We start from the raw sequence: 16,862 nt of genomic DNA, 5'->3' as shown, positions 1-16,862 counted from the left end.
AAAGTTGAAAGTTTACGTTTACAAAAGTTTAATTTCTTGAAAGTTAACGCGGCAAGCGGCGCGGCTTTTTCATTTCAACTTTCCACGCGGCGCGGCAAGCGGCGAAAAAGTCATAAGCGGCCGCGCACGCGGCCCGGCGCGGCTTGCATCACTAGTCCAGACACATTTTGGTAGAAATTGACTTGTGCATACGCTTTGAAACCCGTTGTTCTCTTTTTATTTCAATCTTTCTAAGACGTTTTGCTCAAAAGTGACATTTTATGTGACAGGCATTTTGAAATTGCATTCTTCAATTTCCATCCACAATATTTTCTTCAAACTACAATTGCTCCACAAAACAGAATAGTTGTTTTGTGTAAGAAAAGTTTGTAAATAGGAATACTGAGGGTGAAATAGGATTTGCTTGCCTCGACATTCCTCGGTTTCATTAGAATTGTATTGACCAAGTCTATCGTTGTGTTTCAAGCCCAAGCGTTGTGTTCGCTTGGATCATACTATTTTGCTTGTCTCTTACTTGAGAGATTTCATTTGCTCTGTCCTTATCAGTCTGCACATCTGTCTGCACATCAGTCTGCACTCACGTCTGCAGACGTTGAATCAATGTAAAAATAACGGATTTTGTTGTCTGGGTTGCATCCCATGTGGAGAAGAGACTTGTTGTTTTTGTGCTTACCAGGTCCATATGGTTTGGTGAGGTGGACTGCGACGTTGTTGGATGCAGTGACGTAACTAGAAAGAATATTTTTTGTAGGCAAAGCTACTGTTAGGGGGACAAACGTCATTTAACATGAATTACAACGCAATTAAAGCGTTGTAATGGTGTTAAAACATATTTTTTTGGCAATTGCTCCACCTAAGCCTCTCCGTGGCCACGTTCCTGGTCAGTTAAACGTTCAGTTTTTGTTAAAACATGCACATAGTGCTCTGTTTTAACCTTTATTTGTTGAAGAATTTTCACATTCACAATTATTTTTCAGGTGCCGGTGAATCAGGAAAAAGTACCATAGTGAAACAAATGAAGTAAGTGCTTGCAACACAATGTTTTTCCGTGCAATGCATTGGGTTAGCTTGCAAACCACAGACATTTTTAACAATTGTTTCTCGGCAGCCGATTGTAGCAGGAATTGACAGCGATAAACACTGTTTACACTTTCAACAATTATTAACTTTTAAAAATCGGCTGATGTCGATTGTCGCATCGCCATGTGAATGATAAAATGTCAATTGTCAAGTTACTGTATAGTTGACGTTTTGTTTTTGTCGCTCTATTTCAGTGAAGTTTTTTTGCGTCATTTTCACAAGGGCAATTTATTTATGCTTACGACGCGGCAAATCATTGTTTACTAAAGTGCGAAACCGATCTATCCTCATTTTGTTGCACAATCGGCGTAAATTGTAGATTTGAAAGTCTTTGGCATGATCCGACCTAGCTCCGAACCAAGATCTACTGAACCAGAAGCAAAGATAATGATGATACCATGCCAGTGGGAAGCTGACAAAAGTTGTTCTTTTGGTGATGTTCAACGTTTGAAAACATCGAGACTGATGTGTGCGAATTGCCAGCTACGATCAAATTAATTTCGCTTCAACGCTTCACCCTACTCTATAGTGACGTCACAATCACCAGCAAGGTAGCGAGCAGTGGCAAACGCAAGCTACTTGATCAATGTTTGTTCTGGCGGTTCGGCCGCCCATCATGCGCAATCAAGTCAACCTGAGTCATGGCTAATGAAGGGAAGCCGGCATTTCGTCTTTCAAGCATGTTCGCTTGATTTATAATTGTGGCGAAACTGCCGTGTGATTGGAACAATAGTTTATTTCTTTACCTTGTTCCACGATAAGCCGACTAGTTTATTAATATAATTGGCGGACTTATTCCTAACTGACCATCAAATCATTCTTTTTCACGTACTGTAGATTCAACGCCTGTTGTACTGAATTTTAACTGAGCCGAAGCGATGATTTGCTGGCATTGTGCTGTGCTGGACGACAAAATCCGTCATTTTTGCATTGATTCACCATCTGCAGAAATTGAATCAATGTAAAAATGACGGATTTTGCTTTCTGAGATTTAACGCAGTAAAATCTGTTTATAGTTGAGATTTCCGACTTGATCCAAGTTTAACATTCTTGCAAAACTAACTTAGACGTCTGCAACGTATTTATAAACTCCATTGTTTCTTTGGAGGTAGCCATCACCTAATTTAATTTCTTGAGGAAATCAATCATGCATATTCTACATAACGTTGAAATCAGCATGAGTTGTGGTCGCTTACGTACTTTTTATGCTCGAAATTACTACTGTAGTTGTGTGTTTGAATGTGATGAACTTTTGTGTTTGCAGAATTATCCACGAGGACGGCTATTCGCAAGAAGAATGTCTTCAATACAAGGCGGTTGTGTACAGCAATACCCTACAATCTCTAATCACCATCGTTAGGGCGATGGGAAATCTAAAAATCGATTTTGGAAGCAGCAAACGGGCGGTAGGTGTTTCCTTGTTGCTTTTACGTCATAGCCGAGTAGTGAGAGTCCTGATTCAACAGTCGAAACGTTGCCGGTTCGATACCGCTTAAAAGCTGTGTCTTTGACGAGACACTCTAAGGCATACCTGAAGATGGACACAGAGATTGGCTTCTTTGCTTTCCGTTCACCACCTCGCGTAAGCCTGGGTACGGCTAAAAAGTTCACTTTTGTTTGTTTAACCTGAGCATGCCAGATTGCCAGGTGCCATTGAGTTTGCTATCAGTGCACGACAAACATGATCAAAGGAAAGACTGTGTGTCACATGTTAAACAGGATTTTCTACCTGACATTGAAATAATAAATAGTCGCCCATTGAGGAACGAAACATTCAAAACATATTTCAAGTAACATGCTGATAAAAATTTTCCAGAAAACTTTCTGATGTGTTTAGGCACGCACTCCCTTTGCTGCGTGTCCGTGCTGTACGAATCATAAACCTTTACTTGCCTACCGTTTGAACACAATGGTTAACTCCTCAGAGCAAACCAGTCGTTTTTTACATAGATGCAACGTCTGCAGACGTTGAATCAATGCAAAAAAAACGACTGATTTGCTGTCTGGGTCGATTTCTGGTCTCAGTGGTGCGTCGCAAAACTTTGCTCCACTGTACTTTTTAACTAACGATATTTTGAGCTGTGGACTTGTTTGCATTCCGTTGCTTAGCTTCCCGTTGTAAGTATTGGGGGCTGTTGGTTGTGTTTGTGACGTAGTCGCTGGGAGGTAGCTCGCCGTAAGTTGTGAAACAACCATTGCCAATTCACAGACGAATCGTGCACGCGTGAGAACCGTGGGAATTCGGTGCAGGAAGTAGATCAAGGAAGCTACTGTTGCTGCCATTTTAGCAAGTCATACAGTTTTAATAGGGTCGCAAAAGCTTTTAAACAGCGCTTTGAAATTCTTTTTCCTTTACCTTTACTTGCTTTATGAGTTGTTTGCAAGGAAGTTATTGAACTTTGGTTTTAGAAAGTTGTCACTAACAAGTTTTTTACGACGACCTAGTCCTTGTAAGCTACAATAGCGAATCACCACCGCTGCTGTGGCTGACCAGTGATTATAATTGGCTTTGAAAAGTATTGATGTTCAACAGAAATGTTAGTACTTTATATTGTTTGTCAGATTTCTTTTTCATTCAATAGCTTCTGTCATAATGTCTTTCAGTGTGGTTTTTAGATTTTTATATTAACATATTTGGAACCAACCAGGTCAAGATTACTTTTGTAAAATTAAATATAAAAATATTGATCAAGATTCATTCTTCTTCGTTTGAACCTTCTTCGCCACTTGAGGGGCCGAAGCGCTCGTGGTACCACCATTGGGCAGTGGTGGCAACGCAGTCTAGATGTTTGGGCCGGTGTCGACTGTCGAGCAGCCACTGAATAGATTCGTCATCCAGTTCACGCAGACCATGCACACCATTTGGCGCATGGTAAATGGCGCAGTTACAGATGGTGTGGTCTGCGGTTTGTTCCTCTTTACCTTACCACACTCACAGATCGCGGATGGAGTCATTCCCCATTTGTGCATGTTGGAGCGGAATAGTCCGACGCCAGTGCGCAGGCGGTTGAGCCGCATCCAGATTCCAGGCCTTCATTGAAGACATTGTCACGTCATGCCCAGACAGCAAAATCCGTCATTTTAACGTCTGCAGACGTTGAATCAATGCAAAGTTAACCGATTTTGCTGTCTGGGACTATGTGGTCACGTTCTGTTGTCCTCAACGTTTGCGTTCGTGGAAAGTTCTTTGCTTACCTCGCTTCACATGCAATATTGCTGGTGCTGGTGAAGAACATATTGGAATATTGTTGTACGGCAGTTGCAAGATTGTTTCCGAACCAATTTTAATATGTTCTCTTCTCTTGAAAGTGTTTATCTGATTTGGATCAGTTACATAGTTTCAGTTCAATTGTCTTACAATCAAATTTTACTGAAATTTTCATGTTACAACTGCCTTCAAACACGTCATTGATTGAAAATTATAATTAAAAAATTAAGATGTTTCAATATTTTCAATATTTTGTTTAATATCAATGAGTATTTAGTTGTTGTTTCTTTTTTCTCCTTTCCCCTTCTGACAGGGCTTTTCTTGTTTGAACCTGAAACTGTAAAACTACTGCAAAATTAGATTTTTGCAGGATTTTCATTTTCATCATCTGTGTCTGCACTACTTTCTCAGCTAATTCAAACCTGATTACCACAGAAGTGATCAGCAAACACTCATCTCCATCTTATTTACACCACTTAGAACGCCAACCAGTTGTGTGTATGTATAGAAACACTGGATGAGCAACGATATTATAGTTTCGAGACCAGCACTTTTGCAAATAGCAATCACGCAACAACAGAAAATCTCAATAACAATTACATGAAAAATTTGTGATCAGATACATTCAATATCGTCAGTTATCCATTTTCAATGCTTAGTATTCTGAGACCAATTCAAAGAAAATTAAATATATTTTTATACGCGAATTGGCTTTGTCATCTGACGTGATAACATACCCAGGTTAAAACGGTCCACTTGGTTTCGATAATATAAGGCCAGTAGACGTTTTGTAAATCCACAAACAAAATATTCTAGAATAAACAAACTGTTGGGCTTCTGTGGCTCTTCTCCAATTATCTTTTGCGTAATTGCTTGTGCCATCTAATTGTTCAGGATTGTTAAAACCCGCCTTTTTAACGTTAACTAAAGGTTTGAAGACGTTGAATTAATGCAAGAAAGACGGATTTTGCCATCTGAGATGGCACCCTCTGTGGGTTTGCTGAAAGGTTCATACGCAAATGTCAATTATTGCGCTTTATGGAACAAAATCAACTTTTCAATTAATAAATCAGATCTTATTTACGTTGTTTCAACGTCTGCAGACGAATCAATGTATAAAATACTAACTTGCTGCCTGGGTTGTTTTCTCTTACCCTGACAGCAAAATCTGTCGTTTTTACATTCATTCAACGTCTGCAGACGTTGACTCCAGGAAAAATGACGGATTTTGTTGTCTCTGGGTTGTGTACCGCCCGAGGTGTGATCTACTTTTCACACATGATCATAAGAAAAAATTATCATCATTTGATATCTATTTTGCATTTTTGAAAAACAAGCCGCAGCCAGATTGAATTGCAGTAAAATTGATAAAAAGATTCAAACAGTGTTTCATTTCAAAGACACTATTCCTTTAACGAAAGCCTTTCTAACTGAATTTGTTGTCTATCAATGTTTTTCCAATGACATGGAAAAACAGAAAATCAATGTATTTCAATGCTTCACTATTGTTTCGCACATCTTGGCTATGTGCATCCTCAGAGCGAGGAATGTTTTTTTCTCTTCTATTCAACCGGTTGGTTATTGCTAAACAATTTTAATAACTCAACTAAATCTTCTGTGGTGTGCCATTTTGCTGCTAAAAAGGTACAAATTCAGCCCTTGATGAAGTCAGTCGTGTCGACTGACGAAAAGTCGGACTCGGAAATAAAGTTGGTTGTTGTTTCAACATCTTGTGGTGGGTGGGTGGCCTAATCTGCAGTCACCATCAGAACGTAAGATATTATTTTTGCGTAGTATCCCCGTTGTTTCGTAGCCTTTGCTATAAGTAGTGTAAAACTTTAAATAAACTTCTATGGGAAACCAAAAGTAGGAGATAATTAATAAAATCATTTGCGTCATCTAGTGTAGGTGGTGGTGTGTTGTTGCTAAATGAAGTGGAAATATTTACAGGGCATTAGTCAGTTATTACTTTGCTTGTACTGTTTTAAAGAAGGTGCGTTTTGAATAAATTGTTTACTTAAGATCATCATCGTCTGATGGATTCCAGTTGCATGAGATAATTTATTGAAAGAGTTGCACCAAAGTGCCAACATATTGACTGGGGCTGGAATTGCAAAAAAACATGTTCTGCATTTTTAGTCTCTTACCCTTTTTATCTTTGTCCTTATCCGCCTCAGATGCTAACACAACGAAAAAGTCTTTTTTCTTCACATCTTTACATCTTTGTTCGTCTTTATCAGGATGATGCTAGACAACTCTTCTCTCTCGCCGGATCGCTTGAAGACGGAGAGATGACACAAGAGCTTGGGGATTGCATGAAGAGGATATGGGCGGACAAAGGTGTCCAGGCCTGCTTCAGTCGAGCAAGAGAGTTCCAACTGAACGACTCCGCCCAATAGTAAGTAGACAAATCAAGTCCTGCTATGTTCTGAATAGGTTCTGAAACTGTGTGGGCTCCCTGGTGCGTGGTATCAATTTTCCGCAATGACGTCGTTTAGTATCTAAACTCAGTTGCGGTAGTAAAATCCTTACGAATATTAAATATTATCCCTTGACATGTGCGTTCGACTTCATTATTACTAAACTGTAAGAATTGATTTATGATTTAACAATCACATAGCATGGTTCTGCTTCATATCGCCGTGAGACAAATGAAGGCTGGAGATATACGGACAAAAATGACTGAAGTTCCTATAGCTGGACGTGTTGCAAGTCTCAAGTTCAGCAAACTTCTTTAGAACCCCGCAACAAAAAACGTTTGAGAACCCCTGGTCTAGTGGCCTAAACCCTAAGCTGTTGTGTTATAGCTAACCCGGGATTGGGTTGTACGCATGTTTTTCGGCAGTCGAGTGTAGCAAGAATTGACAGCGTTAGATACCCCAGACAGCAAAATCCGACAGAAAAATCCATCATCCGTCGTAAAAATGACGGATTTTGCAGTCTGGGACATGTTTCGCCCGTGAGACTGGGCTCATCAGTATCACACCACTATTTCATGCCACATAGTTCTCGATCGCTGCTTTAAGTAGAATTAAATTCCTGATTTATTGGCAAGAAAACAACCAAACCAGCTCCCTTGTGGGTGGCAATCAATTTGCTGCAACTTCCAACAAGGATTGACATTGATTGACATTCTGACTTTGCATGCCAAGGATAGGTTTCACATTCTATCTATTACACCGAGACGTAGATGTTCTCTGAGCGATCGTTGAAACTGGAACCATTGTTGCCGGTCTATATTTAATCAGATCATTAGTAAAAATTTTCTAATTTATTTTTTCAAGTTTATTTTGCAATTTTTTCAAGTTTATGGGATTAACCTTTTTGATTGATTTCGGTTACCTAAACATTTAAAGGATTCCATGAGTGATTATCATGAGTGCTGCAGTGCATAGGTGCAGTTTAAACGAGTTGAAATTGTCAATAGTCATTGCTTTTATAAGAACGGTTGACTTCGTTACATATCAGACACGAACAGTTGTGTTCATTTATTCGAAAAGTCTCAGCATGACTACAGTTCCTTGCTTTAAAACTGATGGGCCGATAGATTGGAGTAAAAGTTTTTTTTATTAATAAAATCACCGCGCATTGATTGATTACAATTAGTTTCGATAAAATTTTTATATGACCATTTATATAAGAAGTTCTATGTTTGAAGAGTTTTTTAAAAGCGTATTGAAATTAGATTATTCCAAAAGTTAAGAAGTCTGGTTGTAAACAAGAGAATCGGTTACCGGGATACCGGTTGTACGCATCATTTGATCAATAAATTAAGCGCCGCCATTATTGTCCACCACTTCTGTGCTCATAGAATATATCAGGCAGCATTTCAATTTTTGGTGGTCGAGCTTTCGGTAGGGTTAAAGACAAGCAATATTAAAAATTATTGTAATGTCTTTCACCAATGTGTTTGTAAAAGCGATGTTTCTGCAGTGGATGGCGATGCAACCCCTTTCATTTTGATGAAGCGCAGCTGCTCTGTAATTGTTAAATGTTTTTCTTCAGTTACCTAAGCGACCTCGACCGTCTGTCCAACCCTGACTATGTTCCAACGGAGCAAGATGTGCTGCGGTCGCGCGTTAAGACAACCGGCATTGTTGAGACGCAGTTCGAACATAAAGCCTTGCAATTTAAGTGAGGGTCGCCCCCACCGCAAGTTGATGTGGTATCACAGTAATGATGTTAGTCCCGACACGCTACTGTTTATGTTGTCTTGCATGATGCCTGAATCATTGGGATACGAAAGGCTGCTTGACCACTCACAACGAACGCCTAAAATTAAGTTTTTTTTTTCAAGAACTATCAGGTTGGTGAGAATAACACGTGACCGTGTATTAGAAACCATCAGCGACAGAGACGTTCTAGCCGCATGGTTTTAGCTGTTTTTATTCAAAATTGGCCGGTTTTTAATTGGCTCTTCACAATTTCAAAGTGTGCAAATCACTTTTTTACTCGAAAAACTGTTGTTATCTAAAAACAATACTAAAAGTTCTAGCATTCGTATAGCGCCACATCCATAATGAAACACAATGCTCCTAGGCGCTGTACACGACAATCGCAAACAAAAAGCAAATTATCTATAGTGACGTGTAAAATAGAACATTTTCAGACCTCCTAAAAATCATTTTAATTTTCTGTGTCCTTCACATAAATAAGTAAATGATTCCAACAACTGGCAGCAACAGCATGGAAGCTGTGTCAGCCTATGTCAGCCATAGTGCGTCTTATACGTCACAGCAAAAAGGTAAATAGTTACCAGACATGCAAAACGTTGTATACTAACAGGTTTAATTTTGAAACAGCATGAGCCAATGAAGCGATTCTAGTATTTTAGTATTGTGATCACCGCATTACTCAAAAAACCTACGCTATGACGCACAATCAACCGTTCGCATGCGAGTACGCCGCTGCCAATATTGTTGCTTGTGCTTAGCTCCATCCTGTGATAGAAAATGACTTGGTCAGACTGAAATGGTGACAGTTGCATTATGTGCTTTGCATTCACATTTCCGCTCAAAACTTCTGCTTTTGAACAAAATGATACTGATGTTTATTACATCACTTTTCTTTCAATGTAAAGTAGAGGAGCCATTATTTATTCACAAGTTTTTCCACTTTCCTCTTCACATGTTTATTTTTGGACTGGCAACAAATACAAGTGTGTTGAGACGTCTATGCAAATCCTACATTGTCAAATTAGTTACCGTCATTACGTTGATTCAACGTTTTAATGTTTTGAATCAACGTGAAGCGCGTAATATTTGCATTCTTGATGCAACATATCAAGCCTTTTGACTGCTAATATTTTTTAAGATTTTGCAATTCTGTAATCACATTCATATACTGTATGCACTAATCGACGGCTGCTTGTGTCACCACCATCCATTTGTGCCTTCTTTAATAGAAGATGAAACCTGGTGTTAGTTCCCGCTAGCAGAGGTCCGTCAGTTTTTGCAGCCCTATCGCCATGCTTCCTGGTTGTTGGGGTTAATTGTATCCAGATGTCTTACACTGACGTCTTCTATCACCAACCTGGCCATCTTGTTTTTGGTCTCCGAAATTTCTTTCCCTGCTGGCTACTTGCGCATATTGGTTACTCGCGTGAAAAGCTTATAAAAACTATGACCTCAATTTGGCATCCATTGCGAACTGGAGGCCTGTCTTGGCAATACATAGTGACAGTTAAACGTAAATATTGACCAACCCACTACGGTTAGTGCGGTTAAGCCTCCAGCTAACCGTCACGCTTGTGACATTGCTTCAACGTATGGTGACGTTATTCACAGTATGTCATTATTGTTGTCCCGTTGCAAACTTGTTTGTGTCGTTGTATCGTGTTGTTGATGTGATGCATGGTGTTATTGTAGCTACCTGGACTCACTATCCCGGCTAACCGAGCCAAGGTACGTCCCTACACAGCAAGATGTCTTGCGAACCAGAGTCAAAACCACTGGGATAGTGGAGGTGCATTTTAATTTCAAGGGTCTCATGTTCAAGTAAGTTATAAAGAGATGTTTCTGGCCAGCAGATCAGATCTTTTACCTTGCCTTGACGTCTTCAGACGTTGTAAAAAGCAACGTTAGAAGTGATTGATTTACTGGCTGAGTTTGTTAGATTTTTGCTTCATTTTTGCACTATTCTCAAATGAACATATGTAGTATTATCACGTTAATGTAACATCAGGGCAACGTTAAAATGAGGGAAAAAGTAATTTCCTTTATTGAAGGTAGACAGCACTTTACTCTATTTCAATCTAAAATGCATCTATGTTTTGTCGATTTACATCATCTTAAGAAAGTTTCGCGTTCTGACATTACATGACCAACATTTGATTCGATTGTTTCACTTTTGCAGAAGTAGTGCTGGTTTCATCAAAGTCACTATATGCTAATGCTGATTGAAATCTATTTTGTTTTTTAACGTTAAAAACCAAGCGTTTTCAGATTTAAAGAAAAAGTACCACACTAAATTGATAGTTTTCAAGTGTGTTGTAGAGTAGAGGATTCGTCACACATGCGTGGCTTCGTCCGTACATATTCAAATAGAAACTGTTTTTAGTGTTCAAGTTTTATTAGTTGTTGACTTCAACAGCATAACAATTTTGTTGCCTGAGTAAGTAAACGTAATTTCATTCGAAATCTTCTTTTTCAAAGCAACTACTGAAAAGTAGGCTTAACAAATGTCCAGGTTTACGAGCCCATGTGTTGACACTGCAGCCATTAAATGCACTTCTGTGAGCATGGTTCTATCTTGTCTGCATGTTTATTGTTTGCTCGCCACCGCCCATTGTGACACAGTGAATGTAGCCAAGTCATCCCGTAGTTCGATAGTTGCTACGTCGCTAGACATTGAAGCTATGTGAAAATGGCAAGTATTTGGTGGCTGGAAAGCCTTTAAGTGAAATTCACGCAATATTATCTTCCAAGATTTTACAACTAAAACAGTTTTATCAAATGTTTTGATTTCAATTCTTGCTTTAAGCTGCTGTGTGCTTATAATTACGTCATGTTAAGTTTAGCCGATGACGTTTGGCCTTTTTTTCTTAAAATTGATAAAAACCGGACACGCTTGATTAATTCCATGACGTACATTTTGCAGGATGTTTGACGTCGGTGGGCAGCGATCGGAGAGGAAGAAGTGGATTCACTGCTTTGAGGGAGTCACCGCCATCATCTTTTGTGTCGCCTTGTCCGCTTACGATCTAGTTCTGGCCGAAGACGAAGAGATGGTAGGTTTTCCTATCATTCAGCAAAAGTTGTTCTTTCAATTAGGGGTGTTGAAACGATGTAAAAAGGCGACTGATGCTAACTGGGATAGTGCATGCCAATATTAAGTACAAGATCACTAAATTGAAACTGAATTCCACTGCCTGCCCTCTTTAAAAGTACTCGATATGAAACGCCTTTTTCTATTCGTTTAGAATCGATCACAGTTTATGCTTTCCAGTTGCCCAGGGCTTCAGTGATGCAGGATTGATATTGAAAAACTCAGCACACAAAATCTGTTCATTTTTACATGGATTCAACGTTGGGACTGATTAGTATGAACTATGATGGGATTTGGTCTTAAGTATTTGGGATTGAATACATAACCAGCCGTCTGATCGCGCTTGCACTGGCCTTCGCATCCTGACCGTCGACGTATATACTTCTCCAGACAGTAAATCAGTCGTTTTTACATTGATTCAACGTCTGCAGACGTTGAATCAATGTAAAAATAACGGATTTACTGTCTGGGTCCTGGTCTGGTGGCGACGAAGCAACGCAGAAAATGTTTAACCGATCATAGATTTACTTAAAAAATAAAGAGCCATACAGCAGAACTCTACTGTGGTGACACTTGAGAAAACCTTAGAAAAAGTGTCAGTATAATGAAATGTCTAGCGAATTCTTACTGTGCTAAGCTCATGTTCAGCAAACGATACAACAACTATACTGTTTTCATTTTCAGTTTTTATCGTTCAATAGCGCTGCTTCAAGATGAAACCAATTTAGTTTTCAAAATGTTTGTTGAACATGAGTTTAGTATTGCACTTTGGGCTCTTTGTGTTTTGGTTAGATAGACCAGGCGTTCCAACCATTTTGCTTCTCAGATTAGAGATTATTTACCAACTTCTAACCTCATATCTGCAAACGTTGAATCAATGTAGAAAGGACTGAACTTGCCAGCTAGGTTGACTTGATGTGAGACTGAAATTGGTTTCTGACTAGAGAGTTGTTGTTTTATTCTACTTCTGCCAGTTTTAGGTTTTTGATTTTGCATTCTTTAAATATTTCCCTCCCAGAATAGATTGAGCCATCGAAAGGCCACTGTGGTGTAAACGATCAGATGCGTATTGTGCTAACAACCAATTGCCGCTAAGGAGATCGTTTTCAGGAAGGACAAGTTGCTTTATATAAATCGAAACCTTTTTGTAGATAGAAATAAACTCCTTGATAGAATCATCAAATGATAGTCTTATCACGATTTGTATTATCACAAGGATTTTTGTTGAGAAGGAGCGATCTTCTTGGCGTCAGCACTACCTGACTACTCACTATAGAACAGTGAGCATTGTGTTTCGCTAACATACCGGTGTAGCCTCCACACTAGCCATCAAGACTTTTCCAAAAACATGTGTTTCTGGGCACTCGAGTGCGGTACTGATGAGCCCAGCCTCATGGGCGAAACACGTGTCTATCGCTGAGTTCCTGCTACACTCGACTGCTGAGAAACACAAGGATTCTTATTATCACAAGCGTTGTTCGTGTGTATCACTTGTTTGTGACTGTAACTCCATCAACTTCCATATGTGCCCTTTTCATATTTCATCTTTTCGTGGTACGATTTTTATCACCATAGTAGCCGAGTGGTTCAGTCAAAGCCAGTGCATTTAACGGGCCCAGGTTTTGAATCCTGTCCCGGTCGCAAAATTTTTTTTCCACAAACTTTCTGTCTCATTTGCATATTTCTGTAACTGCAGACATCATTGGTTACGGTCGTATCACAAATTTTAACTAAACCTCATCTTCAGAATCGGATGCACGAATCTATGAAGCTTTTCGACTCCATCTGTAACAACAAGTGGTTCACGGAGACTTCCATCATTCTCTTCCTCAATAAGAAGGATCTCTTTGAAGAGAAAATCAAAAGATCCCCACTCACCATCTGCTTTCAGCAGTACCAAGGTTTGTCGGCCATTTTTGTGACGAGAATTACGAATACAAACCCAATTTTTTCCGGTCTGGAATTACTGAATGTTTGAGAGTGGCAGAAGATAGTCTCCGCTTGTAGGCTCACTCCCTTAATAAGCCTAAAGTCGTCGTTTCCGAGGCGAGCTTAATAAACGGAGACTACTGTATTTGTCAGCTTTGCTTGCTGTTGTCTTTAAAGAACTGGTAAAGCGTGATCTTGTAGCCTTGAAGATTATATGTCACTTCGCTGCTTCCTGTCGTCTGTTGTATCGCATCTGTGATCGCAGTGTACTGTATGTTATCGTAATGGGCGCAAATAATAGCATGATTATTATTATCATTGAACATGGACTCTGCTGCCAACTCAATAGACCGCGGGTGCGAAGAGGAAGACTTCGCCCTTGAGACAGTACAGGCCACACCCTTAACATGAGGATTAATATTCATGGCTTGTATAATCAAAATTGGTTGATGATGGCGTCAGTTTTGTTTGCCGTCGTCACTTGATTCAAGTATTTAATCCATGAACGTTTGACTTGGTTCTGTATTCCGAAAAATTAGCTCAAGAAGAATTTAGTTTGGAACAAAACATTTTTGGCTCATCAAAAATTTCAAGCTCAGCTACTTTTTGAGCAATAACTGTCTTTTTTATTGAGTGTGTTCACCACGTAGTCATCATTGTGCTGATAAACTGATTTTCAAAAATAAAATTTCAAAGCCTTACCAAACATATGTTAAAAGCTAACAAAAATAAATCAATATGGCCCCTTTAAAATCCTGTTTATGCTACTGGCTAGGGATACTTTCAGCAACCTACCCGCACCCTGCTTGTTCCATTTTGTCAGTTTAACGTTGTGAAATAGTGTGTGAAGCTTACCGCACTTTCATCCTCAGGACAAAGTACATACGAAGAAGCAGCGGCGTACATTCAGTTACAGTTTGAAGATTTGAACAAGCGGAAAGACACCAAAGAAATCTACACCCACTTCACCTGCGCCACCGACACGAATAACATCCAGTTCGTGTTTGACGCCGTCACTGACGTCATCATTAAGAACAACCTCAAGGACTGTGGTCTCTTCTAAACATAAGGTGGGTTTCTAAGATGGCCTGTCAGCTAAAGTAACTTGTGGGTTCTACTTGTCAGGGGTCTGCTCACTTCAAATCTGATATTCTGCATCGTGAGCCCTTTGTCAGTAAATCAGTCACTTGCTTCCAATATTCTTTGCACGGCTGCAAATCTCTTAAACTGTTATCAAATTTGCCTTTCGAGGGTGGCTACTGACATCCTGTAATAGTCAAACAACCGGAAAGACAAATCTATACTTTCGTGGAATCAAGGGTTCCTTGACTGACGCTTGCCTTATATTTCAGAGCCATCGAAGTAGCGTGCTGCTCCTCCATCCTGCCGGGACCCTCTGACGCCGGGGAGCTTTTTATTTACACGAAACACTCTCGCTCGCCTCCCGCCTTCATTCAAGCTATTCTTGCAGCTTTCGTTTTGATGACGTCAGTGCCGTTGCATGACAACAACGATGACGTCCTCATTGCTTGGTGATGAATATTTTAGATATGATACAGTCGTCACGTCACGTGATTGCCATGGTAATTGGTGACAACCGTGTTTCGTTGAGAATCGACGCTGTAACGCGAAACCAACATTTTTTCACACCAAACCGTCGTTTTTTACCGTCGCTTTGGAGATTCGACGTCACACAAAGCGAGTGTAACGTGATAATGAACCAACAAGCAATTTCTAGTTTTGTAATATATTGTTTATTTTTTCTGTTGGCCATGCTGACAATGTGCTATATTGATCGATTATTGCCGCCCCGTCTCTCGTGCGCCTCCGGCCCCTGTCATGTTCCGTGGGGCGATGCCCCCGTCTGGTCGAAGGGTGTGACCTACTTTCAACGCCGCTTGCGTAATTCAGAAATTGTAAATACGTCACGAAAAATGAGCGACTCAACTGTTGCAAAGCTGCAGCTGGTAGATCCAGTGACCTCAATGCCGATCACATTTTGAAAAGATCATATATGTGACGTCGTGATGACGTCATATTTTCCTTGTTTTTTGTGCTTGTTGAAGTGAATCCGAAGTGTAAAAGAACGCTCACATTTGATTCGGATTTTGTAAATGTTTTGAGCTGGGATGACGTGATTGTTGCGTCATCATGACGTGGCGACAATAGTCATTTGTAGGTACTTTGCATCGTTGTTGTGACGTAATTGTAAAGCGCGTGTCTTCATTTTCAATCAAGCCTTTTTCATTTGCAACGTCTTTGCTACATTAGCCTTGCATTTTTATATGAAGCCGACGTGATGTTGCTCATGTGCTATTTAGCGTTGAAAAAGTGATCTTACGCTCATCTGGTCCCCAGACAGCAAATCAGTCGTTTTTTTACGTTGAATCAATGTAAAAAATAACTGATTTTCTACGTGGGTCACAAAAAACTAGAAAATGTTCGAAACGAGGTTTTAATTTTTTCGACGCTTTTTGCGTTTTGAGATTCTTGTGCGGCCTGTTTGAAGCCTAGCCTAGGCACACGTAAATGAAGTTCTTCAAAATGTAATTTCAAACAAATTTTCGGCTTGTTTCAAATAGTCTTCTTGCTCATCCTCCATAAAGGTTTGGAACAGGAAGATATGTTTACAGAGTTCACCATGATGTTTTCACTGTTACGTAATCACACGTGTAGGGCGCTCACTGCATGTTGATCTTCACCCCGCGAAGTTTCCATTATCTACGTAGTTTCGTCTGGCGACGTTGAAACGATGCAGAAATGGCATCTTTGTAGTCTGGGAGGCATTGACAAGGCTGGTGACTTGTATCATGGACAGGCGCAGTGAAATCTTTTAAATCAACCGTATCTTTCATACAAATACAGTAGTCCTCGCTTATTAAACCCAATTTGTTCCGGTCTGGAGTTACAGAAGGTTTCGGAGTGGCAGAGAATCGTTCCTCGCTTACAAAATCGTCCGGTCCCGAGATGGGCTTAATACGCGGGGACTACTGCGCCACGTTGTCGACCCAAAATAATGCACTTCACTGCATTTGGATCTCGAAGAGGAGTGGTTTGTGTCTTATCAGCCATGTCCCAAGTAATCTTAAGCCACCGAGATTATCACGAAGGGCTCATGGCAACCATGTTCGGAGAATTATGTTTGTTTGTAATCTTTGTGGACATTTTGAGTAATTTTCATTCTGAAATGTAAACCACGCATCGCTGAGTGTTTGTCAATTTGAAGATTCAAAGAAAAAATGTCACAATTTTGATTGGTTTTGAATTTTTATCCTCGGACTGACAAAGCCTTGATTGGTTATTCCTGGTAGTTTCGCATACTTGTAGAGGCTCTTGACGCAGGGCCAGTTACCGAGATTGGCAGAGTGAAGTCTTCCGA

General features: G+C 39.9%; 1 protein-coding gene across 1 annotated transcript in view; it reads left to right on the top strand.

Annotated features, from left to right (window-relative positions):
- Positions 1–16,737, top strand: part of LOC145787995 (guanine nucleotide-binding protein G(i) subunit alpha-like) — a 38,712-nt gene extending 21,975 nt beyond the window's left edge. The window contains exons 3-10 of the mRNA XM_082599835.1: positions 978–1,020; positions 2,345–2,486; positions 6,529–6,686; positions 10,156–10,284; positions 11,387–11,516; positions 13,302–13,455; positions 14,356–14,553; positions 14,836–16,737. Of these exons, the coding sequence (XP_082455961.1) occupies positions 978–1,020; positions 2,345–2,486; positions 6,529–6,686; positions 10,156–10,284; positions 11,387–11,516; positions 13,302–13,455; positions 14,356–14,546 (947 nt within the window). The 3' untranslated portion in view covers positions 14,547–14,553; positions 14,836–16,737. The remainder of the gene's footprint in view (positions 1–977; positions 1,021–2,344; positions 2,487–6,528; positions 6,687–10,155; positions 10,285–11,386; positions 11,517–13,301; positions 13,456–14,355; positions 14,554–14,835) is intronic.
- The last annotated feature ends 125 nt before the right edge of the window (positions 16,738–16,862 follow it).

This window comes from Aplidium turbinatum, chromosome 18 (genome assembly GCF_918807975.1).
Source record: "Aplidium turbinatum chromosome 18, kaAplTurb1.1, whole genome shotgun sequence".
Classification (NCBI taxonomy): domain Eukaryota; kingdom Metazoa; phylum Chordata; class Ascidiacea; order Aplousobranchia; family Polyclinidae; genus Aplidium; species Aplidium turbinatum.
The sequence above is the reverse complement of the archived record's forward strand: the minus strand, read 5'-3'. Positions and strand labels throughout refer to the sequence as shown.